We start from the raw sequence: 26,988 nt of genomic DNA, 5'->3' as shown, positions 1-26,988 counted from the left end.
TGTGTGTGTGTGTGCACATGCAGGTGTAGAGATACGCACCTCAGAGAAAAAGAAGCTCCATCTGTGCTGGTTAAAGCGTCCGTGCAGCGTCTATCTTCTTTCTATGAATGGCTAATTAAAGAGGAGATAGTGGCGTTTCGTTGTAATGGTGGTGTTAACGTCCCTCCGCTCTCACAGAGAGTTGTGATATGAATGCAGCCAAATACACAACAGGATTTATTCTGCTGCTCTCCAAAGCCGTGGGAGGACATGGCAGCAATTTACAATTAGTCTTGGAGAGAAGTTTGCAAAACACAAGAGCTGCACCGAGAAATTGCCTGCGATGCACTGCAATTAAGCACCCAATTTAAAAGTTCACAGTAGTGCCGAAGCCTGTTGAGTTCAATAAATATTTTCCTAACAGCTTGCACTTAAAAACTTAGAAATCAAAAGAGCCAAACGTTCATCAAGGAGGAGCTGGCAGCTGCTCGCGGCTGAATAGAGGAATGAATTTGTGAGTTCCTGCATGCTTGACTCACACAAACTGAAATGTGCTTGATGGAGGAGGAAAAACAGAAAGAAACCAAATTTAGAATCCAAATTCCACAGAAAGCTTCAAACCCAAGTTATTTGTATTTCACCCTCGGACGTGTTGTGCTCCAGAGAAAAGGCAAGAGATTCCTCCACTGTCCATTGTTTAAAAAAATTACAAAACTATGTGGAAGTCGACAAAAATATTTTAACCTTGAATCATTTTGTTTTTTCCTTTAGTCTGGTATTTCAATATCGGTAGCTCGAGATGGAAATAGCTCTCTCTGGAAGGCATTTTTGGTGCATACATTCAAAGCAGAAATCACATCCACTCATCATATATGCTTGTGGGTTTGTGTGCACTCCAGATAATGTAAAGTTGATTACAGTAGGTCTGACTCATTTTACAGTCATCATGCTCATTCTCCAGCAGGAATGCTAAATAAAAGCCCTCCTGAGTTCTGGCTGTAAAACAATACTATTCCGATTATGGAAGCTGTCTGATGTATATTTACAGAACATGAGAAAAAGCAGGCCCTTTCTCACAGATGTTTACAACATATACTTACAATACCAAACATGCATTGACATGGACACCATAATGACACACTGAGACATTCCTCCTATTGGAGAGCTGGCTTCACTCTTACTATCCACCCACTCACCCTCCAACTCCCTAAAAAAAAACAGAAAAATGTTCAATTCGGGCAAAATCATTTTCTGCAAACGGCAACAATTTTGGTAACAGTTTCCCTTCGGTGGCCTTGGGGGTATTTATTGAGTCACATTTAAATTTTGTTTTGACATCTCTGTAAAATTCTGTTGTTGCATGCCTTTTGAATTTTGGTTCTCTTCCTGTTATTTGCTTGTTGACTGCTTTCTGACTGTTGGACATTGGAAACATTAAAGCTGGGAGAGGTGAAAGGGAGTTAAAGAAGAAACACTTAGTCTTAGAAATAAGGTATATATTCTATGCAGTGGCCACTTGAAAACTATATTTTAATGTTTTATCATTTAAAATATCTAGAGTTCACATTTAAACTAATTTAGGCTAGCACAGACGTAGCTCATAAGCAGGTTTCTCTCATAAGGATATTGTCTTTTATGGTCTCAATTTCAAACGAATCAAATGAGTTGCTGTAGGTGCTCTACATGACTTATTATGTGCAACTAAACAGCATCACCTTGTGGCTGCAGGTGAAACAGCATCACACAGCTTGAGACCCCAACATTACCTAAAACCCACATTTTCATGTTTCAAATAAAAAAAAAAAGACACCTACAGAATTAAGCTTGCTGTCTTTTAATTACAGGAAGTTGCATCTTCACAGTAGCATCAATATCATCAGTTTCCATGTTGACCATGTCGGCAATAATCACATTATAGTGGAATTGTAACAGCTTGGCAGAGTGACCACTGAACTGGAAACTACTACGTAAAGAGGAAGACAACAAGCAGAATTTAAATGTGGCACCCCGGTTAATCATCACAATAGAAAACAAACAAGAAATTCATCTTCGCTTGCCTTCAACTAACCTTTGAATAAAAGATCAAAATCAACAGTAAAAAAATGTAAAATCATAACAAAAATCTTGCACTTAATAGCTGAATAAGTATAAAGACAATTGCATATAAAAGCTAGAAAAATTCACACAGTATTGCATAAGAAAATCTAAAATATAAGATGCAAAGATGTAGTTTAAAGTAGCAGTAGTTTAAAGTATCACAGTGTTCACCAGAGGTTTGAACTAGTGGGAATGAAAACAAAACTATTTATACAAGCTACACAAGCTGGTCCTTTGGCCTTTCACTTGGCATCTCCCATCCACCCCTCTATCTTCTCCTCATCACTCCCTTATTTTACCGACACTTTACAGAATTTCCGCTCACTCCTAAAGCTATTGGGAATTTAAAGAGAAAAGGTTAAATACAAATTGCATGAAACAGTCATTTAAGATATATTCACTTTAAGGCACATTTCAGAGATCACTTTCTAATAAAAGTCTTGAACACTCTGCATTGACTTTATGGGTCTAACTGAACCTACTATAACTTACAAAGAAATGTAACATTTAAATAGAAAAGCCTGCACATTACGTTTCATCAAAACATCCGATACTCTGGATTCCAGGAAACATCCAGATGCACCGATAAGAAATAAATACAATTTGGTTTGCAAATTAAATTAACACGTTTCAGTCAATGATGGAGCCATATAGCCACAAATACAGGTCACTCACATCCTGCTGTTGTGAATGAACAAGACATTAGGACATTAAGATGAAACTCCTCACAGATTTGGTAAAAAAAAGTAAAATAAAGCATATAACGTCCTCAATGTGAACACCTTTTATATCCCTTAGCTTAGGTAAAAATGACCAGACTGCCAGGGAATTATGGTGGTTTCTTGCTATCTTACTCACCTTTAAGACATATTTGTTACTTTGAGAAAAAAAAAACTCTTGAGTAAAGATCCAAACATGGTGTCAAAACAAAGCTGTTCAGTGTCTTACACCACTTAGTTTTTGTTGACCCCCGTTTTCATTCCTGTAACATAACAGTCAACTTCATGTTTCCTTAGTTGTGAAGATCACATTCTTTTAAAGACGATTAATCCTGGATGAGATGAGAAGAGAGGGGAAAAAGAACAAAAGATGAGGTCATTTTTTAATTTTCAGTAGAATACATCAGACATTATTAGCAAAGTGAGGCCAAGCTTGCATGTGGTGAACCACAGAGAGCCTGAACTCCTTCAGCACAGTCATAAGTAAAACTACTCGACACTTTTAGGAGTGAATTGTGCCATCGCACAACTTTAATGTGACATTTTGATTAGTTTGGTTTAAATTAAAGAGCTAGTTGAGTGCTTCTCCATACACATCCATCATAATCATTGTGGAATATTCTAATAAAATGTCACCATTTTCAAACATTGTGAACCGAACAGTCAGCCATGCTGACATTGTTGTGGTGCTGAAGGCTACAATGAATATATTCCAACATTACATTGAGGATGAGGATGTTTTCTAATAATAAATTGATTTCTCCCATGTTACACAGGGTGAATGCAGTCAAACTGAGACTAGTTTCATATGACTTTGCTTTGCGGTGTATCAATGCAATACTCACTCCTCCAAAGCTAGTGTTTTCTCGCTCCTGGCCATCAAGTGAGCGCTGGGTAGGACTCTGCAGTCTGCTGTTTTCTTTCTCTGTTAATACTTGGCTTCCCAACACCTTTCTCTGTGTTAGAAACAAAAAGTCATTAGTGGGAGGTATTTAGAGGTAAGGCAGTATGAAAGACACCTTAGATTTTTCCATTGTAAACAAACTTTTCCACAAAATTCACTCCATGTATATTAGACTTTAAAATCCTTAATAATAGCAATTTAAAGAAGAATAGGATTCTATAGTGTTAGAATGATCCCCCCCCCCAAATACATCCACAGAGCTTTTAGAAAGGACCCAAAAATGTTGACCTGTCCAAAATGAATGTTTTATTTATCTCTATGTGAGATATCTGAAGTTTGGTTGCATGCCGTCCTCTCTCTCCCGCTTATCTGACTATCATTATCCAATAAAGGCAACAAGCCAAAACGTAATCAGACAGAATAATTCAAATTTGACAGTACACAGCTTCACTTCGGTACCGGTTCCAATCCCAGGTGCTCTAAACGAGGCTGCCTCTGCCGTGATGCCACTGGCGTCTGGCTGATCTCCATCAGGCTGCAGAATATGTGAGTGTTCACCATGGCAACAAGTTATCATCTATTAGCTATCTTAGCGTATTTATCCTTACAAGAATAACCCATAAAATTACAATCTGCCAAATCTCACAGTGGAATCATGGCAGTGACAGGAAAATGTGGTGAGAAAATAAAGGCTCACATAAGGACGCAGCACTATCAGGGCACCAGATTATTTTTGTAATTTATGAACTATTCTCTAAAATTACGTCCGTCTCTCCAGTTGGCTTTCCCTTCCCTGTTGTTTCCCTTCCATCTCTGGATTGCTACAATGTGGAAAGTAGAATCATCCCTGAAAAATCTATTTGCAACCACAAAAAGCAAGCAGGATAAGAAACGGCGACTTTCTGTCTAGCCATCAGCACTTCACGTCTACACACGGCCAGCGTTGGCACTGCAGCTGCACACAACAACAAACAACGCTGTGCATTATTCTGAAACAACCGCAAAATGATAGTCACATGTACTCTGGCCAACAGCTTTGTTTTTTTTTTATATAAAGCTTAAACATAGGGGGGTAAATAATCAACAGAAAAAGCAACTATAGGCAAGACTTGACCAATCAGATTCAACTATGTAAATTCTGTCCTTTAAACCTTAAATAATGTGTTGTCACTGCGTAAACTCTCAAAACTAAAAAAAAAAAAACTGACTCAATCCCTGGGGAGCTACATTAGCATTAAACTATAACAAAGGTTTTTAGAAGTGGGTATATGCAACACCGACTGAAAAATAAGCAGAAACACACCATATGCCTGCATATAGCCCGTACTACACCACTGCATTGATGATGAGCTCAAGTTTAACAAAAACTTACCAAATACCACCATCCTAAGATCATGCCATATGCATTTTGAAACACCACCTCAACAAGCAACCTAAATCTAATACAAAATGAGTTCAGTCCATCTGTCAGAGTCTCACTCCACTAGACCATTAAATATGCAGGATATGCAATGAACTGGCAACCACTTGTTGTGATGTGAATGCAATAGAATGGAAACGAAGAGTGTGACATCTAGTGGCTGAATGTTATCAATAATACCTTTAAAACAACATGTTGAATGCACTTCCTTTACCATGAAACCATGAATATTTTCAAATGCAGGATGCTCACATGCGTTTCAAGTCTTAGTGTACTAAGACAAATATAATTAATCATTAGCATCATTAGTAATATAATTTTTCTCTGATCTACAGGGCATCTTAAAGTTCAGCATTAATAACACTTTCTTAACAACCTGAACAAAATGGAATGGATGGTGAAAAGTAAAACTGTACATAATAGTTCTGTCAACAAACCTTAATAATTCCGCCCAAAGAGCGTGATCGCCAGTGTTTCCTGCTGAATGGTGTCCTAGAGTCCGCCAAAGGTGTCGCCAAAGGCTGCTTATCAAACTACACACAAAAATACAACACGTTAAGGTGCTGGGTCCTAAATAGTTGTTCTTTTTCCTCACAATGTGTACGCTGACCTACTGTACCTGTCTGATGAGCTTCTTCTTTTTCGCTGACTCAGGCATGTGGTTGATCTGCTGGTACAGCTCTCTGAGGGCAGATTCAGTGTAACTCTGCGTCTCGGATGACCTGCTGGTGACCTCCCCTCCGATTGTTCTCATGGAGGGAGAAGGAGAAGCAACCATTACCGCAGACATGGGCCCATCTTTAGTCCCAGAACAGAGTGTCGAGTCATCCTGGAAGGTTCAGACATGATGTGACCAGATATTTTAAATTCTGCTATCTCACTGAGACACCAAACTCTTTTTAAGAGACTTGAACACAGGAAAATGTATACACCCGAGTTACACCATGCACAAACAAATAGCTTTAAAAATCAATACTGACACATTATTCTGAAGTTTTATTGCAATGTCCTTTGAAAATAATCCTCTCAAGTGCCCAGTAGCAGAAAATATTCTCCCGAGGTTCTGTATTTAGACATGAAGAAACTAAAATTAACGCGACACTGAGGTGACTGGATTCAAAAATTAGCACGGGAAGGAAATGCCATGGGAGCTTTGTAGTAGCTTCATAGATGCATTTAATGCCAACACTCTTTTTTATTAGGACGACTTTAGTCAGAAATAGAAGATGAGACAAAGAACAAACACTCACCTTTGATTGGAGAGTTTTTGATCCTGTGAAGTACACGCGGGTATATTCTTTGATGTATATAGGTGCCTTCAATGGAAGTAAACACTTAAATTAAATCCTTTGATGAAAGATCACCGTAAATAATTTATCTAGTATAACAAATTAATGTGATGGGTATTTAGACATTCATTAACTGTACCTCACACAAACAATGATGTATTAAAGCTTTCCCACTTGGAAGAATATATTGTGAATACAATATAGCTGAGAAATATTACAGGACACGGAGAAAAAAAACAAATAGCCTTATTTGTTATTTCTTTCACTTTTAAATTCCATGTTCTTTCGCTTTACCTCGTTCCTAAAAATCACTACCACATGGTTGTGATGTACTATATTTATTTTTTACAAATTATATCTAATTATAAAAAGCTGCCTGTGTTTTGTTTTGGTGTGAAATTCCAAGTTAAGCACAGAATACACACAACCTTAACAGATAAAAATCACAACTCAACAACAAGGAAAAGCAACAACGGGGAAAAACGTCGCAAGTAATGTTTGGATTATTAACAGTTTATAAGTGAACCAAAATACAGTTAGAGAATAAGTAATCTCCAGAGAAACATGCTGTAAAGCTGCTTACCTTGAAGAGTTTCTGTGAGTGCCTGATGAGGAATGCTATTCCATTATTCAGTTGCTCAATGTTTCCCTGCAGATCACTTGCCAGCACCTGCAACATAAAAGCACAAAAAAAATGTACCATTCAATGCGCTTTACAACACATGCCAACATTCATTCATTCACTTTCTGCCACAGGTTGTCAACTGCTACCAAGAGCAGTTAGGGGTTAACAATGCTTTCTCTAGAGAAGCCAGAGATTAAAGCAGGAATTTTTCCGATTGCTCTATTCTCTGAGTGCAGAGGGGATGGTTGTAACATACTGGCAGGTAGAATAAAATTAACCAGAGGTCCTTACATTCTTGGGCCAGATGATGTGCGGAGCAAACATTGTGGCTAGATTGATAGCAGACATCTTGTTGACGTGCTGATTTCGAGCAGTGTGGTACAGCAGGTCCAGCAGCAGCTTCAACAGGCTGCGGTTGGCTGCTGGTAGCAGCATGACAAGCAGCTGAAATGCCTCAATCTGGCGTTCCTTGTCAGGCACAGTCGTCTTATCCCCTTTATCATCAAAGCTTGTAAGCTCTGGACACAGCAGGAGACAAATATTACAAAAGATCAACGGGAGCCTTATTTTCTTTTCTTGACTTCATATTTATCTGGATATTAATTTATCATGATGACCCACGAAAAGGGATCTGTGTATGAGTCAGCCCATACCTCCAATTTTCAGATGAGCATGATAGTGTCTGTGCGTGAGCAGAGGCTCTGGCAGCTCTCCCAGGTAGGCTTTAAGCAATGTGGCCGCATCATTGGGGTGGAAGTCGCCTGTCTCTAGATCTATCTCTGCCCCAGCATTCAGCATCTCCCTCAGGGCTGCCTGTCTTAGGCTGTGGCCTGGCACACGGAACAACCCTTCCACGTGAAGGTCTGAGGGGTGGGAGAAAAAGATGGTGAGAGACAGACAGCCAAAGAGGAGGGGGGAAAAAATACACAATTAAAGAGACAAAGACATAGAAGTGAAGAGAGACAGAGTGAATGAAATGGAAGGAGGGAGACAGCTGGAGCAAAGTGCTTTCAGATGAATTATTGACCCAAGCATTTGCTCCCAGTGTCCACTTTCAGTGAATTACATCATCGCTTTCTAGAAATAAACCATGACCTCATAATAATTCACTGCATTCCTACCAAGTTAGAGTAGAAGTTAGGACAGTCTTTATTTTAACAAATCCTATTCTTATGATCACTCAGTTCGCATAGTTACATAGAGAAATTAGTAAATCAAAGACATTTGACCCAAATGCTATCATGGTTACAGATGTGTCTCCTTCCTGAATCTCGCATGCAAAATGTATGTAGTCATGACTACATACATTCTGACATGATATTACAAACTGCTTGGGATGAACGTGTCCTCCACATGGCAGACGCTATGCATGCATATGAAGGGATACTCACTTTTACTGAGGTATTCAATGAGTTGATAGATCTGTGCGATTCCTTCTTCAGTTAACGGTGCACCAAAAACCACTCCTTTGTCTGAAAGGGATCAAATAGCACAGTTACACTGGTTGTATAGTGTGTACAATTGTATTCTATTAAACCAGACATTAGATTAATTAACTCCATTTTATCAATTTCACCCATCACATGGACCTGCTGCTCCCAGTTACTAATATACAAGATTAAAAAGCCACCTAAAACCTACCTAAAAAGGCAGGTTTACCTAAAACAAGACAACTGTAGCGGGTTTATGTGGAGACAGGCACTAAATATTACTTTACTTATGAATACGTATATTGATTAAAGCTTAAATAATTAGTAAAAATATGAAATGATCGATAGAAATTAATGGACAATAAATGTATTGATTAAATAATTATTCACACAAAAATCCCAAACATTCCCTTGTTCCCGCTTCTAAAAAGCACACCAATGGCTCCATCTGTCTCACCTTTCCGTTTCAGGAAGTTAAAGGAGCGCAGAAAACCAGAGGCGGACGGCACCTTAGCCTCAGACTCTCCCATGAGCTGAGCAAACTCATCCCCTGGAAGGTCTATGAGTCGAGTGATATTGCTAAGTACCAAATCGGCGAAGGCCTGTGGATGCTCATGTCTCAGCCTCTCCACGAAGAAGTCTGGGTTAAATATCACAGGCTGGCTTGTGTTTGGCTTCTCCTGGCTGGTAAACACACTGCATTTTGTCTCCCTGTTAAAGAGAAACACGGAGGGTGGGTTGGTGTTCATTTAGAGGGGTTAGCTAAGCTTCGAACTGGTACCTACATGTAACAGTTAAAACAGGAAGTGTATGTCAGATAAGTTAACGGATTGACGTTAGCTTATGTTAGCATACTAAGCTGTTGCTAGGTTAGCTAAAACGGCTAGCTAACGCTAACAAGTCTGATTCTGCTAACTTTAGTTGCTCTACTGAGAAGTTCGCGACAAAGATATTTGTGAAGCACTAATCATTCCAGAAAAAAACACGTCTTAACATTGTTATAAATCTGTGACTTTAACGATGTACGAAACGTTTATACCTTCTGCTCAGTTTGTGGTTGTTTTGGGGATCTTTTTCAGCCGCCATCTTCGTTTTGAATCTTCCGCTATTTCATTTTTAGTCCCGCCCACGGCGTTGTGATTGGCTGAAATATACGTTGGCCTACGTCAACACCGCTCAGCTGTTATGTATGTTCTGCAGATACACGTACCTGCACTTTTGTGTAGGCTGATAAAAAAGCAGGAAAATATTAGTAAATGCAACAACAACAATAAAAATCAAAATGTTTAAAGACCGGACCTATTGTCACTTTTCAACAGCAGCAGCAGAATTTAATAGACTAAACTGGCAAGTTGTTATCTTACATATTTATTTATCCCTTGCACACGAGTGGAAAACTCTTCTCATCTAAATTTCTACTATTAAAGTGTATTTCCCATTAAAGTGTATATTCCTAATATCCAGTTAACCCAGCATCAATATGACACAAAACTTCGAAATTCAAACACCTAACAAACAAAGTTTTTTTTATTGTTGTCATACAAAAATTATTTACATACCAATACAATTTATTTCTATTATTTCCTATAAATATAAATGTTTTTTTTATTTATTTATTCTTTTTATTCAAATACAATCCAACTTCTTCAATCAAAAATCAAAAGCAATTTCTGGAATTCAATCAAAAGAAAGAGTGCAAAATCAGAGAGCTGTGTCTTCTTGACGTGTAATTCCAGCATCCTTTGCCATGGCATGGAAATGGCCTTGTTTTGCAAGGAGATTGCTCGGAGAATCAAATTCCACTATTTTACCAGCATCAAGCACCATTACCCTGTGGAAGAGGAACACAGCAGACATTGTAACCCGATGAGTAGTGGAGGGACGGACGCACATACATATACTATATATCTACACATACATTTAACATCTAGACACACTTCATTCAAAGTAAAAAAGCAGTGATGTATGCCGACAATGAGCTTGAAGTCGGCGTATAATTCACTTCATGCAATCTTGCCCAAAACAAAAGAATGGTGAGTGACGAGGCAGCAGGGAGTCAATTGCTGTTTTTTTGCATGGTTTTTGCATGTTTGATCAATCACACATGATCCTCCTTGCATAGATGATATTATTATTATTATTATATTAATATTTGTATGGTCAGTAGAGGGTGCTCCAACGCTGTGTATAGCCATTGCAGAAGGAGAACAGGCTAGAGATGTGCAGCGGGAGGGAGAGATTGCCATTATTGAGAGGGGAGGAATAGAGGGAGACTTGCAGAGCATTGCTGCTGCGTATGACTCTATGTGGAAAGAAGGGCTCCTAATTCAAATTAGTCAGCTAGTTTAAAATAGAATTTGAATACAGAATTCCAATATTTTCAGTTATGGTTTGATGAAAAGAACATAGCTAATTCTAATATAAAAGACAAATAAACAAAATATGAGAAATCGTTAAACCTCATGATGAATGTATGTTGGCTGATAAAATGAGAACAAATACTCAGATAGTAGAACCTGATGAGTTGACATTACATCTTAAATGTTAAAAACTATTAGTAAAAAACTGAAAGGCTGTGAAACGGAACACCACAACTGAGTGTTTCCCAACCTGGGTGACCTTTGAGTTGCACAAGTCGTATGCATATAAAAGCTGACTCACAACAGAGGATGCACCCTCTGGAAATGCTGGGACTGTGTCATGAAACATTAGATCAGACCCATTTGTGGGACCAAAATAAAATATAATTGCCTGGGAAAAAATAGAAACAAGCAATCTAACCAATTTGGACAAAAATACCCTGGTCCTAAGAGCACCAAATGAGGGAAAGTTTGTAAATATAAAGATCTGTGTGATAGGGTCAATAGATTTATCTTCCAGAACTTTGTAATTTTAGTCATAAAAGTCAGGGGGATGCCACAGCACAAGAGCAGTAATATGTCATTTTCAGTTAATTTGCTTTATAATATTTGTTATTTTGTGTACTTTGGTGACAAATACATTCTTATTGAGATGAATTAGCCCTTGAGAAAATGTTGCATAAATAATGTGCAAAGGACGTGAGTGGATTCCACTCCTTGTGTTGGAAGAAATAAAATGTTGCCATTGGCAAATGAGCAATGAGTGCGGCGACGTGTTAAGGGACACGGACTCACCTGGAGCTGTCCATGATGCTGTGCAGGCGGTGGGCGATGGTGAGGACGGTGCAGTGTGAAAACTCTTTGCGGATGGTATTCTGGATCAGGTCGTCCGTCTCCAGGTCAACAGCTGCCGTGGCCTCATCCAGGATTAAGATCCGAGACTTCCTCAGCAGTGCTCGGGCCAGACACAGCAGCTGCCTCTGCCCGACACTGAGGAGAGAGAGAGACACGCTTTTAGTCTGGCCATAGGACAGACAGACACCTAGTCAAATCAGAAGAGTAACAGTCATTTTCATGGCCCACCTGAGGTTCTCTCCCCCCTCTGTGACTTCATGTTGCAGCCCTTCCTGCAGCCCCACTACATAGCCCTTCAGATGGGAGAGCTCCAACACTCTCCAGATCTCCTCATCGTTGAATTTGTCAAACGGGTCCAGGTTCATCCTCAGGGTCCCGGAGAAAAGCACCGGATCCTGCACCCCCCCAGGGTTGGATAGGTCAGCGCACCATTTAAAATTGAATGCTGTGTGTGTGGGTTTGAGTTGTTAATGTGTATACCTGTGGTATGATAGTGATTCTGTTTCTGAGGTCATGCAGGCCTATGGTGGAAATGTCTACGTCATCGATGAGGATACGACCTTCAGCGGCTTCAATGATTCTAAACAGGCAGTTGGTCAGGCTGGATTTCCCAGCTCCTGTCCGGCCCACTATACCAATCTGAATGAATCAGGGAGAGATAACACGTATTTATTATTGACTCACAAAATAATAAAAAAAAAACCTGCCTTTTGTTGTTTGTAGTGAGTACTTAAACATTCTTCAAAGTCTCACATTTAAAAAAAATCCCTAATAATCCCTTTATTCTATTCAACTGCCTAATGTGACAGTCAATTGTATAATATAAACATCAACAAAATACTGAAACAAAAAAGAATAGTTTATTTTATATGTACTTTTCTATTGTTTTAAAGACATATTTGATATATTTATAGGCATAATGGCTCAACACTCTTGATCTGGGGGTTTATCTATTCAGCAGTGCATTCATACTTTGACCAATCCTACAGGGTTGTTATACAGACATGCAAATATTAAATGGTACACACACACACACACACACACACACACACACACACACACACCTTCTCAGTGCTGTCGATGTCACAGGTGATTCCATGCAACACCAGGTCCAGTCCAGGTCTGTAACGGACCTTGTAGTCGTCAAACTGTAGCCGTCCTGCCTCGGGCCACTGCTTCGGAGGCCGAGAGTCTGATACCCACATAGCCTGTAGAAACAACGGCGGAGCAGATGAGAAACGGCGGAGCAGGTTTGTCATCTCTCCATTCCCAACCTAAGCTATGAAGGCTCTTACTTACATGAGAAGATAATAGGGACACGTTAAATGTTGAGATGATAATGACACTATCTCAGCTCAGCGTACCTCGTTCTCAAGCTCGCTGTATTCGCTCACTCTCTCCACGGCAACGATATTGGTCTCGAGCTCTGATGTCATTCTCACCAGCCAGTTGAGGGTCTGGGTCACCTGCAAAGCCAAGATAGGACCACGTTGCATTGTTAGCATTTACTATTATTATTGACATTAACATTACATCATCATTATCTGTAGTGTGTGACTGTGAGTTACTGACATTAAGGGAGTAGGATATAGACAGGCCAACCAGGCCGCTGTCCAGAGAGTCCCTGGAAATGACGGCAAACAGAGCAGCAAAAAACACCACCAGGTTTCCTAGGAACTCTAGACGGATGGCCAGCCATCTGTAAAGTGGACAACCTTCATCATCAGGTGGTCATGATTTACCAACACTATGAAAAGCCATTAGAAAAATGATGTCCTTGTTGTTGATTTGAGTTGGTGACCTGTTTGACACTATCCACGGGTAGACAGACTTGAGGTTTTCATCAATAGTTGCTTCGTTGTGTTTCAGAAACCGGTCTTGGTGGCCATAGGCTCTTATCACCGACAGACCTGACACCGTCTCGCTAAAGTGCGAGTATATAGGAGAGCGAGACACCGAGTCCAGCCGACGGAGCTGCCTTGAGGTCGCTACATAGAAGCGCTGCGTAAAGAGAGAGGGCAAGAGAAATCAACAGAAAACAAAGTCCTTCTCTATCCTAAATTCTGCTTCTCTTGTTCAACCTCTTTTGCCTGGACTTGTGTTACATTGTTCAGCTTACCTGTACAAAGTAGTAGACCAGGGCCAGAGGAATGATGATGATGGTGAAGAAAGGAGTGGCCAGACAGATGACAAACAGCGTCCCCACCACGCCCAGCAGACACATGAGCCAGGCGCGGAAGGACTGTGGGATGGCTTCGTCCACGGTGAAAATGTCCTTTAGTTACAATTATGAAAATATAAAAAAGTTTATTAAAATGAACGTGTCTATGATGCATTCTAAACACTCACAATGCACTATAATCTCCTTATCACACTGTATAATTATAAGCACTCACGAATAGTCATAATACTATACAACAATAATCAATATATCAAAATATAACTGTGGGCACATACCACAATACTTCATAAATGCTGGTCACTTACTGACATTATCTGTTGCAAGGATCAAAGTGTAATATAATTCCCATTGTTTAATTCCCTCCCATCATATAAAGATGTGATTTTTCTGCAATGGCACAACAAAGGCATAAAGTGTTAAAGGTAAATGATGAATCCTACCTTTGCAAAGCGGTTGACCACCCTTCCAATAGGTGTGGTGTCAAAGAATAACATGGGAACTCGCAGAATGTTGTTGAGCAGCCTCGAATGCAGGGTACGCGACGCATCGATGGAGGCGTTGGCCAGGAGCAGAGTACCAAGGAACACGAACAGGCCTGCCACAGAAGAAGAGTTTATCAATGACAGCACCTTCACACAGTCATTCAGGCAGAGTTCCTATGAGATGTGACATTTTCCTTCCAAGGGTAAAGGAATATTTCAACAATTTGTGAAATATGCTAATTCACTTTAAAGAGATAATTGAGGATGTTGATACCACTCCCAATGTCTGTGTGTTAAGTATGAGGCTAAGTTAAACAAACAGACCAAAAGCAGTGGGAAATAGTTTGCCTGGCTTTGTCCAAAGTCCAAAGATATGCCTGTCACAACCTTCCTTGCTCTCCAAAATACATGTCACATCTTGTGTTTGCTTGAATTGTAAACAAACGGAAATGTAAAAACGGGAAGTTGTGGTTTCAGTTATATGATCGGTGTTTGGTGTTATGTGCTGTAACTCTTTATCAGAAAGCTCTAATACCTCCAACTTGGTGCTTAACAGTAAGAACAAATACATGGATGCATCGTATCTGTTGTTTAAGGTAATTAAATCAACATTTAATGGATATAGTGTGTTTTATCCCTCATAAAATTCATTTTAGCTTGGGAACTAACTGACATGAATCTGAAAATATTCGCAAAAAAAAGAAAAGAACAGAAGACTGTAATGAGCTGTTACCCTGAACCACTCCCAGAACTCCAAACACTCCCACCCTGGTGTCCCGCTTCCACTCAGGGTACGTCGTGTTGTAGTAAGTTACTGCATCATTGGTCCAGTCGCTCAGCCACAGGTTTTGACCGATGAACGCGATGTTCTGGGTGAAGTAAAGCATGAAGACCGTGACGGTATATCCCCAGCCCATGGCCCGCAGGTACTGGAGGTATACGGAGAACTTCACCTGGATGGAGGAGAGAAAACATGCTCACAAAAAAGTGGAGAAAAAAAGGTATGTAAACAGACCAAGAACATAGATTACCTGTCCTGTTTCCATAGTTTCCTTTTCTATCAGCCTCTGGCCTTTCTTTGATTCAATGACATCTTCTGGTTTCCTCACGGAACTATTTTTTCTTAGTCTGACACTAGAAAAAAGGGCAGAAAACAGGATGAAGAGGTACATCCTTGTATTTGTGTGTATGAAAACAAGAAATATTGTGTTTTGAGAAAATATTGGGACATTAGATCTTGTAATAGTGGTGCCTTGCTCATGTGCACTACGAGAAGCCCACCTGTATCACTCACACAAGCTGTTTCTCTATGTTTTTAGATGCGTTCTAACCTGCCCTTGCGCTGGCTGCGGCGGATACTGTTTTCTCTCTTTAGTGTAACAGAAACCGTGTCGTCCAAAGGAGAGTCGGGTTGAGGGTCCTCTCTTTCAGGTATGACCTCCACGTCTGCAGCGTCCTGGCGACGATCTGAATAAATATGGTCACATAGCACACATGGAGTTTTATATAAAGCTCATAATCACATAGTAACACAAAGTACCATTACATGTGGAGCATGCCAGGATCTTGGAGCAAATGCAGCCAAAATGCAGGGAGAAGAATTGTGCAATTACCTGACTCAGAATTGGTCCGATTGCTTTGCTCTTTGGCATATGTGTCTAGGAATTCAGAAAAGGCTCCTCGGCTGGCACGCAGGCTGTTGTAGGATCCGACCTCAGAAATCACTCCGTCCACCAAGACCACTATTTCATCTACGTATGGCAGGAAGCTCACGCCATGAGTCACCAGGATACGAGTCTGTATGAGCGAAGACAGTAAAAAAAAATATATATATGTAAAGTCTATAAAATGACTGCAAACTCATCATCACATATACATACATTATCACATATGAGTTATTTTCAAGTGAAACATCGGATACGGATTGATGCATTCACGTAGGTCTGGCACAAACCTTATCTTTCAGTAGCCCATTGGGTCCAATCACTTTTTCAAAGAGATGCTTTCCTACATGAGAGTCCACAGCAGACAAGGGGTCATCTAACAGATAAATATCAGCCTGACTGTAAGCGGCCCGGGCCAAGCTCACACGTTGCTTCTGACCCCCTGAGAGGTTGATGCCCTGAGGAGAGAAACAGGAGGAGACAGGAAAGGAGATTTGGTTTAAAGGACGACACTGAGCTGCTCTTAAAAACAAGGAGCTACAGTGTTTTTTTTTACTTTCATTTTTAGACAATACGTCTCATTGATGTAATGTTGCTTGGCAGCTATTACGCCTCAGCTGTTATGGTTATGGTGTTATGGTTTTCGTCTGGGAAGCAGTTGTATAATAGGTGCGCCTCCCATCCCCACAGCAACCGTTGATTGCTGAGTCAACAAGTGGACAGCAGCAGAAAAGTCTTCTTACACAAACCCTTCAAATATCTTTACTACACTGTTGGTATTATTCAACCATTCATTGACATTCATGCTAATTAAACTCATTCCCACTTTCTCAACTATTACTATGACTTCATATACATCTGCATTTAAACCAGCAATCCAGTGTAGCGTCAGCTTTTCAGCATCCAGCATTCACAGCACTACTTCTTCAGAAATTGCTTTTCTAGTTCTAACTTCGATACTGCCTTTGGAAATAAGGGTCATTTCTTGCTACTGTTGAGACAGATGTTCAAATATGATTGTGTTTGTGTTATCACTGAACATCTAGTGTGTGTTTACACAGCAACAAAAACTCATAGAATCTTACTTTCTCTCCAATCTCAGTGAGGTCACCCCCAGGCAGCAGCTCCAGGTCAGGGGCCAAGGCACAGGCCTCTATCACCCCCTGGAACCTGCTCTCCTCGTGGGGAGAGCCAAACAGGATGTTATTCCTCAGAGTGGCATTTTGGATCCAGGCTTGTTGTGGCACAAAGGCAAGGGAACCCTGGACAAGAAGACATCGAGACTCAGGCATAGAGTTCCTCCACCCTGCTAAACATGACTAAACACATTCATGTTGGCTGTCAGACAGATACGAAGACAGAAATAAGGTTCCACCTGAATGTTGACGAAGCCGTTGGTGCTGTGCATCTCTCCCAGGAGGGCTGACATGAGAGAGGACTTTCCTGAGCCCACAGCTCCCACTACAGCGACCAACCGGCCTGGCTTAATATCCAAGGACACACTGGCAACAATGCACAGAAGAAATGTGTGAAATACAGTAGCGCCCAACTCAAGGTCTTGCGGACATACGGCGTATTATCCAAATGTAGAATTTCAACATACTTTTTCAGCAGAGGCTCAGCTTCTCTTTCCCAAGCAAAGGAACCATCACGTATGCTAACAGCAGTGTCTAGCATATGGACACAGACGCACAGCAAATTCAAACAGATGGATGGAGAGGACATTATGTGCTGTGCAAGTACCAATAAATATGCTTTACTGCTCAGCGAAGGAGCAGCTGTGGATGCTGATGGTTGACGTACTGAAACTGGGGTCGTGGCGCACAACATCTGTTTCAAGGTCTTCGCCTCCGAGAAACTTCTCCAGGCGTTTCCTCGACACCGTCGTCTGAAGATACAAACAACGGAGTTAGTGGTCGTTTAGGTTTTGGATGTGTGCATGCACCGCGGGCTGTTGTTTCCCTCACCTGCACCATGGCGGCGATGAGCATGGGCAGCATGGCCAGGGGGAACCGGAGGATGTTAAAAAGAGAGATGGAAGTGAAAGCTTTCTCAGCGGTCAACACGTTGCTTGGGCTCGCCTCTACAAACACTGCAAATGTGGCCAGAGAAACCTACCAAAAAAAAAAAGACAGACAGCGTGAAGAAGAAAAAAGAATTGCAAAGACCATCATTGTGTTTTTGTGAGGCTCCTTAAGGGGACTCACCAGAGCTGGAGCGCAGCTGAAGATGAAGGTGGAAACGGACGTCAGGTAAGCAAACTTCCTCATGACTTTCAGTTCGTCCCCCCTAATGTCTTCCACCTGCGCCTGGAAGGATGGCTCCCATGCGTACAGCTTCAGAATCTGGTGGATAAAAGGCAAAGAGTGGCATTGTGGAGAAGACGGAAAAGGAAGGGTGAGGGAGCAGATGCAGGCAGTGTCAATAAACCACAGGTGGTGGATGGGATACAATAGACGGCACCGCGGAATAACATTTCAGCGTTTTCCTGAAGTCCTTTCATCTGAGGAAGGCCTACTTAGAGCCCCCCATCGCCACCAATTTGCTATTTTTACTCGAAAAAAGGGAGCAGAGGTGGTGTCCATGATGGGGTATCAACTCACCTTGATCCCATTAAGTATTTCATTCATGATCTTCAGCCTCTTGTCTTTGAATTTCATGTTCTCGATCTGAAAAAAGAAGAAGAAATATGACTCAGCTCACTGTCAAGCTTGTGTGATACTAACTATATAATAATAGGTCATTTGTAGCATTACATGTATTTATGTGGCAGTCTCAGGAGAAACACGTGTCCCCTTTGGACCCCCTTTAATGGCTGTACTTCAATCATAGCTTCAGTAAAAGACAAATGTCTCTTGAATAATGATTATGTGGTTGTTTTGCTCAAAGTGGGTATAAGAGAAAACCATTTTCATTTTAATTTTGAGCTTTAAAAACATCCAATTAATATGTATCTCGCTTGTGCACACAGGGAATAATGATGGCTATGTTTTGCTTTTTCTTCTGTGAAGTTTTATGGGTTATTTTACTAATGTTTTGGGATGATTTGTTTTGTTGAAGTAACACATCTTGTGAATATTTTAGCTTCTCCCAAGAGTTGTATTGCTTAAATAGGGTGGTAGTTTGTGACCATATGCTCCTTGCTTTTGTTTTGTTTTATCGAGATCACAGGCCATTCTAATAAGAGTGGGGATGCAGCTGTGAGTAGGCCCTCGCCTGCACTTAACTGCCCCATACCTGTGTGCTTAGATATTTTTTGCATTATATTGTAAAGCCGTGAAAATTATCCCACATGTGGTTGCATTTCTGCTGACCTGGAGTTTTCTGGCCTTGGTGGCTAGCAGCCCGTTGATCGGCACCATCAGCACCATGACCGCCAGACCCGCCAACACAGAAGGTCCTAACTCCAGCCACAGGAAAACAATGGAGAGGATGATCTGCAGAGGGCAGGACCACAGCAGGTGGATGAAGTTGGTGACGTCGTTGAAGCGCTGGGCGTCTGCTGACATCAGGTTCACCGTCTCTCCCACCGTAGACTCTTTCCGTGTGTCATTAGACACCACCAATGCCTTGGAAGAGTGACGAAGAAGAGATTGTATTTTATTATTTTAAAATGAATGAACACAGCACAGAGGGTTGTTGGAGGCCCAGCTATCATAGAACATTTGAAAACATCATAGGGACGATAATAATTACGGTATTCATTTTGGATAGTGCAAGATATTGCTCTTGAAAATGACATTGTGTATTTCTTATAATGTGAACTGACATTGTCATTTATTTCCTTTTTGTCACTGTGTTGCGTCATTACCTTTTTGTACACAGCAGCCATGATGGCAGTGCGGACCTTCATCCCCAGCACGAAGCAACGCTGGAAGTACTGCTGCAGGAACAGAGACTGCAGGATGGCCACCACCAGCAGCAGCACCGCATACATATAGCCTTCCCAGGCAAACCGGGCCTTGTCCTGAGTGAAAGACACCATAAATCTAAGAGAAGCAAACAAGGGAGTTAATGGGGCAATAGTACCAGAATTAGGTTTATTGAAAACCACCTCGACTCACTTTAGGAGTTGAGGACTGACAAAGGCCAGCAGGTCCTGCAGAAGTTTGAACAAGGCCGATTCAATCAGAATCCCTTTAAAGGTCTTGTAAATGGTGGAAATCAGCCACGATTTGGGATAATCAGCTTCCTCCTTTTTGTCCTTTTTCTTCTTCTCCTTCTTCTTCTTCTTTTCATCATCTTTTTTTCCCTTTTCCTCCTAAAGAAACAAATAGTTCAAACACCGATCTTCTCAACAACAGCGTTGTCTGAGGCAAGGTGAGGTGTTTTCTCTTACCATCATCAGCACATCCTGGCTGACACCTTTCGCCAGACCTTCGGAGAGGCCGTTTCCCAAGACCTCATCCTGGGCTTTGTCTCTCTTCTTCTCCCGCTTTTTGGTTAACTTGTGTTGGAGCCGGACCCGAGCGTCACCCAACTCCGACTCCATGAAATGCAGAAAGCGTCGGCTGATGTCAGTGGTGCCATCCGCCTCGTTCAGCTCCCACATGTCCTCCTGGACCAGGGGCTGCTTGTACCCCTTCACCACCATACTGAAGAAACGAGGAGAAGTTGGACATTTAGGGAGAACACCTGATCGGATTCTCATTGGAGCGATCGGTAATTTACCTGTTAAACCAGTTGAAAGTGATTCTGCTCAAAAAGGCTGCACCTGCCTCTGGATTCTGTGTGTAAAAACACACAACAGATGGTTGAAGTGATTCAGGAATATTATATTAGCTGTGACATTGTTAAGATTCTCGCAGTGTTAAGTAAGTACCTTTTTTACGAGCTCGTCGTCTTCTGGAGGGATATCAGCCACAGCTGAGAGGACAAGAGCAATCAACTCCAAACCAAAGGAAATGTAGAAAAGGGAGAAACGAGGGACATCTTTGACTTCTCCCTGTTGGCCAAAAATGAGTGCAACAAAGAAGACGAGATGAAATACATCAAATCATGATTGCATGGGTAATGAAAGCAGGTTTCTTCTCACTCACTTGATCCAACGTCTCTGCTCTTACCTTAGCAAGTGAAATGGCATTTAACCACTTTGCTGTCCACTGTAGGAACCAACTAGCAAAAGGAAAATTAAATCTGCCTCTACTGTAGCTTCTTTCAAAAAAAAAAATTAAATTTTCTACTGGTTTTAATTAATCTTGTCCTTTTTTAGTTTTGTATTATTCACTCCTGAACCCTTGTTTTGTTTCTGTAGGTTTAAGCTGTTTTACTATTGTTATTGTTTTATTTTATATTGTATTTTACTATTGTTATTAAAATTATTATTATTGTTTTATTTGATCTAATTTTGTTTACATTTAATTTAATTTTAAAGCACTTTGAATGACAACAGTGTATGATATTGTGCTATATAAATCAGTTTGACTTTGACTCACCAGCCTGAGTGCCTCTCGTAGGAGGGTCTGGAAGGGGAAGATGTCACACAGAACGAGGAGCAACCAGAAGACGAAGAGAGTGGCCGAGTCGACTGATGCTTCCCTCCGCCTCACTCCTTCCTGGCACAACACCAGAAGGATCTAACAAGGATTACATAGAAAATAATAATAAAAAAAAGGTGTTTCCATCTTGAGCACCAGAGCAAAAATAAATCAATACAAAACCTGTTATATTCACCCATGTGACCGCGTACAAGGCGGGGTTTGCGTAGTACACAGCAGCATTTTTAACTGTTGACGGCGGGTCTTTGCCTGGACCATAATCCTCTACTAGTGTGATTGTCAGGAACAATACGGCCGTCACAAACAACAGACACACTACAAGCTGAGGGGAGGAAAGACAGATACATCACATTGTGCTGTTCAACTGTAGAAAAAACAAACCAGCCACAAATTATTATTCCAAGCTGCATATTTCTATACAGAAAAAAAAAACAAATTAGCCAAATGAGAAAGTCGGAGCAAAGATTTCATAACCAAAAAGCAGCCTCCTCTTCCTCCCTCTCAGCATCACGTTACCTGTTTGAGGAGGTAGAGCTTGGACCGGTGTTTTGTGTTCACTCGTGACCTCCCGCAGAGAGACAGCAGGTGTCGAGGGGCACAGAGCCACAAGAACCCCAGGGGGATCCAGACCAGCACCGTCTGCTCCAAACATACCGGGAGGTCTGGGTCTTCTCTGTTCAGGTATGAAGCATTCTGAGGTGCACACACAAACACACAAACACACACAAGTTATAGCCCTCCTACTCTCAGGGAAACACAACTACGCTCTCATCCGTGTATCCGTCACTCTCTATTATAGAATGTGACATCACAGAGCCAGCCAACCGCTCCCTGATTAGACATGGAATCAACAGTGACTCATGATTAAACACTAAATCCCGCTTTATGGCTGTACGCACAGCAGCATGTGTAATCTGCTCTCCTGGAGGAGAGCGTGATGGAGAGATGGGTGCTAATGATAATAATCTTTTTTTTTTAATTAGACTTTTCATAACCCACGTTACAAAGGTGGCAACATAAAACACACGTCCTAAATCGGTTTACAATTCTAACAATTGGTGATAAAAACAACAATTTGAAGTATAAAATCCACATTTTTAGAGGAAATTAAAGACAGATTAAGATCACTGACTCAGACATCTGAATTCAAGCAGATCGTTCCGGAGCCTCAGGGCCCTGACTCCCCTTTAGTTTTATTATAATTATTAATAATAATAGTGTATAATAGTGTGTTTATGCTTTCTGGATGGCATCATGTGTTTATTAGAGTGAATTTATTTTAAACTGTGCAATTATCAACGCTTTATCAGTTAAATGGATTCTTTCATACATTTCGCCAAGATGAATTTAGTTTTTAAGAGTACAAAATGTGTCAATTATTTCACCATAGGTTAATATGCCTATTATTCTTTGTATCAATGAACAGTTTAGTCTATGAAACATAAAAAGAGGTGGAAAGAATGCCAATCAAAACATCCAAAGAGCCCATGGGGATGTTTTCAAATGTCTTATGTCAGACAAAAATAAATGCAAATATATAGATATTCATTTTCACATGAACGCTGACAACAGTGTGTAGCATGTTCCTCAAATGTTGTGTTTTTTACGAGGATGTATTCTAGCAAATACACTTATTGTGGTTGACGGACATGCTGAGTCATGTCTTACTTAAGAGTGTTTATTGGCCTGTCACATGTCCACTGAGCTCACTGAGTACAGGGGTGACAACAAGAAATACTTTCACATAAAAGTATCTATCACATTCTTAACATTTATTACATATTTGTTGAGCACTGAATGGATACAATAACACAGGCAACTGCTCAAGATAACACACTTTATAACACTTTATTTAGATGCTTTGTGCTCATTGTTTTGTTTAAAATGAAATCACATATATTGTATCAGTTAGTTTTTAGCTACTTTTAAGTGAATTTATTGTATTAATTATGAATCATGTGTGCACCAGTCATTTCACATCTTCAGAGTTCATCATTTTCACATTAAAAGTGTTTAAATGAGGTGAGCCGGAGGCCTCAATGGAGCCATGTCTCCCAACCCCCACTGTCTCCCTGACCGTTGAACTCACCCAAAAGCTTGACCCACAATAGTCGTCCAGAGCTGCAGCACACATGGTCCACACAGACGGCTTCGGCCGGCCAGATGCCTCTCACCTTCTGCTCCCCCAGCCGCCCAAACTCGGCTCAAACGCTCCTTCTCTCCCCCCTGTCCTCCCACGCTCCAGAGACAATCGCAGGACCTGACTGCGAGGGACTTTGATCCATGGAGCTTTTAAACAGAAACCAAAGCGTGCCTCCTTTTGGGGAGAAAGAACGAGCTTAACTTGAGTCTTGGTTGTTCAAGGGTGGTCTTCTAGAAGTCCTCCTGTGATGTAGAAGCACCCACATGCAGCCCTCCTGGAGGTGTGAATGACAAAACACAATAACTGCAGTCGAGAGTCATTCAGAAAACCCTGCCTTGTACCAGCCCACAGACACTCCTCAATGCTTGGATTTGTCTAAAGTTCAACATTTCAGGCAGAAGCATGCATGCAAGTAAAAGAGAGAGAGAGAGAGAGAGAGAGAGAGAGAGAGAGAGAGAGAGAGAGAGAGAGAGAGAGAGAGAGAGAGAGAGAGAGAGAGAGTGACTTGTACAAGTATCCCTTTGGTGTTTTTCCTTGTTTTAGGGGGACGACCCACCAAAAAAAAAAAAAAAAAAAAGGAAAGAGAAGGGAATGTGTTTTGGGAGGGGAGGGAGTGGGCTCATTAGACCCCTTTTCCTGTTGTGTTTCCACTTATACTCTGCATGCCTTCACTTTCTTTGGAGCGAGTTCCTTTATCAAGTCACATCAGATTAGTTTCAGGTAATCACGCATTAGAATCAGCTACAGTACAAAGACAACACGTCTGCGCTACTGTCCTAAAGCGTTTTCATTATGTGCCATGTTTGATGTTGGGCTATTTGGAACACTCCGGAGTTAAATTGCTACCAGACAACAGTTCAAACGCAACACAACAGCTGTTGGTGGGTATTTGTGAGCCTGAAAAGACGAAGATGGGCACATGACATGAAATTGAATCCACAGCATTGTTCCTTAGAAGTTATGATCCATGCGTGCCCCCACACTTTAGCATGACTTCACCCTTATGTCGTAAATGAAAAACAGAGCTTATGAATAACTGAACAAGATTATTCTTGGGGAATGTCAGTAAGAAAACACTGTGACAAAAATGTTCTAAAATTGCAATAGAGTGAAATAAAGTTATTTATCTACACTGCCGCAAAGTCAACCTCTATCAGTACTAAAGAATATGTGTGACGAGTCTTTCACCGACTGTGATGATCCTAAAAGCGTTTTCTCTGACAGTGTGGTGGTTAATAATTACACTTTAGATAACGCATGGTTGTAATCTGGCTGACTCATTGTTTTTAGAGCACCAACGAGAGCCACGTGAGGAGACAACCAATACGTAATTGAATCGAAGAGCGCTGGGACTGAATCTAAACAACCCAGAATCCATGACCTTCCCTTATAATTAGCCTTTATCTATAAGGGACTTTATCTAAAGCTGGGAGAAGCTGAGGGGGAAGGCAAACACAGCTTCAAGATGATGTAGTACAGTGAGAGTAATTTCCTATTTGACAAAATAAGATAAATATTATCCAACTGTCTTCCGTCGATCAGCAGGAAATTCAATGGCAACAATTTTGATAAATTATTATCAATGTAACTGTTTAAGCAAAACTACAAAAAAAGTTTCTTTTTCTCTCAGACTTCTGTGATAGAAACTCAATATGGACGGTTGGCCGAACAAAACTAAAGATTTCTACACGCCACCTTAGGCTCCAAAAAATTTAATTACTTTTCCTTTTAATAATTTCAAACATTTCCTACATTGAACGGTGAATCTAATGGCTATGGCCAGTGATCATTCTTTAATTATATCATTATAACAAACTGTCTGCATGGGCAAACTCTGTATTAAAACTTAAATTCCAATATAAAACTATCCAAATCTTTTTTATTCTTGTACAGCTACCAACAGTGGAGACGTCACAATTCACAGGCTATTTATTATTTAGAAGAATAAGACCGATAATGAAACATCCATCAAAGCCTGTCTGTCTTTGATATTGAACCACAATGCCGTCATACATTCATCATGAAGAAGAAAGAAGACACAGTACAATAAACCTTGCGTAAGTAGTAGTAAAGTAGTAAAGTAAGTGCATAACAGTAAAAACCCTGAACAGGTGTCCATCAGTCCAAGTTCCAGTTTTTTCTTAGTCATCCAAGTGACTCAGCACATGTGGTGTTTTACTAAAGATTAACAAGTTGATTTGGCATTTTTATATAAAAATAATTCTTAAATACTCTCTCTATATAGATAAGTTCTTGATGTTCTTGACATAACATCGACTCCCAAATGTGTCACTTCAGTACAGCCTGGTTGGATATGAACATGACCCCCAACATCGCAACATCTAAAACTAGTCTAAATGATGCACACTAATGCATCTGCATTAGTACGGCTGATTTCTGAAATAAAATTAATAAGAAATTACAGGTGACAACAACAACAACATTAAAATTAAGATAACAACATTAGCAATAAACACAAGTTAACTGGATTTTTTTTTTTTTTGGACTTTCATTTAATTCTGAGCAAACTGAATCAAGTCACAATATTTCTGTCATTGTAAAAAAATAAAGTACAGGAAGTCACAACCTCGAATTATTATCCACTCAATAGGGAGTGCTGCAAATAAATATAGTTCAATAAAAGGCAACCTGAAAACACTGTTCTGAAAACAGCGGCAGCACTGATCATTGCTTTCCCTTAGTCTTATATAGACAAGAATTTTAAATTTAGCAATTTATTTTATAGGACTATTTTTGATGCCACATACAGGTGTACAATAAAAAATATGAATCACTCTCCACAGTGAGATACTTTGACTGCGTTTCCCGAAAGTTGAAAGGCGTTCCCTGAGCTCTAACTTTACAAGGACCGTTACATCAGTGATTTAAAAAAAAAAACTAAAATAAATGTAAACGGTCTGCTGTCACATGGAAGTAATGTTCTCTTTGCCCTGGATGTGGCCCTCCTTTCAATGCAACTCAGCCAAACAAATCTATGGGTCTGAAAATATTTGGTCTTCGCTGTGTGTGTGTGTGTTGAAAGCTTGCCTAGCTTTGAACACCCATTGTGCCTTAAGATAGCTTTTTATATCTAATTAAAAAAAATGTCTTTAGTTTGGCGAAAAAATTAATGAAAAAAGGTGAGAAGGGCTGCTTTGAAGCGGCGATACAGGACAGATTGTGGCGAGCGATCGCTGAGCAGTTTGGGATCGGGAACGTACTGCAATTGCTGTTCAGGTTCATCATTGAAAATAAACAGAATCATCGAGCAGTGATGACAATGATGTGAGCATCTCATTATTGAAAAAAGAAAATGAATGAATGAAGCTGCGCAACTATCA

The 26,988-nt window shown here is 40.6% G+C and overlaps 2 protein-coding genes across 2 annotated transcripts; both read right to left on the bottom strand.

Annotated features, from left to right (window-relative positions):
- Positions 1 to 1,797: 1,797 nt before the first annotated feature.
- On the bottom strand, positions 1,798 to 9,581 carry LOC311020808 (rho GTPase-activating protein 19-like). Its single transcript, XM_084021024.1, has 11 exons — positions 9,503 to 9,581; positions 8,921 to 9,174; positions 8,425 to 8,505; positions 7,687 to 7,896; positions 7,325 to 7,551; positions 6,992 to 7,078; positions 6,370 to 6,435; positions 5,739 to 5,948; positions 5,557 to 5,652; positions 3,641 to 3,751; positions 1,798 to 3,127 (listed from the first exon to the last, which is right to left on the bottom strand). Exons 1-11 carry the CDS (start codon positions 9,547 to 9,549, stop codon positions 3,122 to 3,124), a joined length of 1,395 nt encoding a protein of 464 aa, XP_083877150.1. The 5' UTR covers positions 9,550 to 9,581; the 3' UTR covers positions 1,798 to 3,121.
- Positions 9,582 to 10,031: 450 nt separating this feature from the next.
- Positions 10,032 to 24,012, bottom strand: abcc2 (ATP binding cassette subfamily C member 2). The gene is made up of 32 exons (XM_084021698.1): positions 23,594 to 24,012; positions 22,021 to 22,197; positions 21,680 to 21,826; positions 21,442 to 21,582; positions 20,829 to 20,951; positions 20,678 to 20,733; positions 20,346 to 20,601; positions 20,071 to 20,267; positions 19,818 to 19,995; positions 19,321 to 19,575; positions 18,610 to 18,675; positions 18,214 to 18,351; positions 17,974 to 18,120; positions 17,810 to 17,894; positions 17,610 to 17,676; positions 17,382 to 17,508; positions 17,092 to 17,268; positions 16,297 to 16,464; positions 15,956 to 16,139; positions 15,674 to 15,809; positions 15,374 to 15,476; positions 15,076 to 15,295; positions 14,301 to 14,455; positions 13,798 to 13,953; positions 13,480 to 13,679; positions 13,251 to 13,377; positions 13,043 to 13,144; positions 12,743 to 12,886; positions 12,159 to 12,317; positions 11,907 to 12,073; positions 11,619 to 11,813; positions 10,032 to 10,294 (listed from the first exon to the last, which is right to left on the bottom strand). The coding sequence occupies exons 1-32, from the start codon at positions 23,636 to 23,638 to the stop codon at positions 10,165 to 10,167; spliced, it is 4,728 nt and encodes a 1,575-aa protein (XP_083877824.1). The 5' UTR covers positions 23,639 to 24,012; the 3' UTR covers positions 10,032 to 10,164.
- Positions 24,013 to 26,988: the final 2,976 nt, after the last annotated feature.

The sequence above is a fragment of the Eutrigla gurnardus genome (genome assembly GCF_963514095.1).
Source record: "Eutrigla gurnardus genome assembly, chromosome: 11".
Lineage (NCBI taxonomy): Eukaryota > Metazoa > Chordata > Actinopteri > Perciformes > Triglidae > Eutrigla > Eutrigla gurnardus.
The sequence above is the reverse complement of the archived record's forward strand: the minus strand, read 5'-3'. Positions and strand labels throughout refer to the sequence as shown.

What these genes read in the sequence shown, in the direction of transcription:
- LOC311020808 (XM_084021024.1), bottom strand. Translation starts at nt 9,549, where the DNA reads ATGGCGGCTGAAAAAGATCCCCAAAACAACCACAAACTGAGCAGAAG. An exon ending in TAACTTCCTGAAACGGAAAG is followed by an intron (nt 8,506 to 8,920) that starts GTGAGACAGATG and finishes GATCCCTTTCAG; the next exon opens with ACAAAGGAGTGGTTTTTGGT. An exon ending in AGAAGAAGCTCATCAGACAG is followed by an intron (nt 5,653 to 5,738) that starts GTACAGTAGGTC and finishes TTTTGTGTGTAG; the next exon opens with TTTGATAAGCAGCCTTTGGC.
- abcc2 (XM_084021698.1), bottom strand. Translation starts at nt 23,638, where the DNA reads ATGTGTGCTGCAGCTCTGGACGACTATTGTGGGTCAAGCTTTTGG. An exon ending in GCTGAGCCTCTGCTGAAAAA is followed by an intron (nt 17,509 to 17,609) that starts GTATGTTGAAAT and finishes CATTGTTGCCAG; the next exon opens with TGTGTCCTTGGATATTAAGC. An exon ending in ACAGCGAGCTTGAGAACGAG is followed by an intron (nt 12,887 to 13,042) that starts GTACGCTGAGCT and finishes TTGTTTCTACAG; the next exon opens with GCTATGTGGGTATCAGACTC.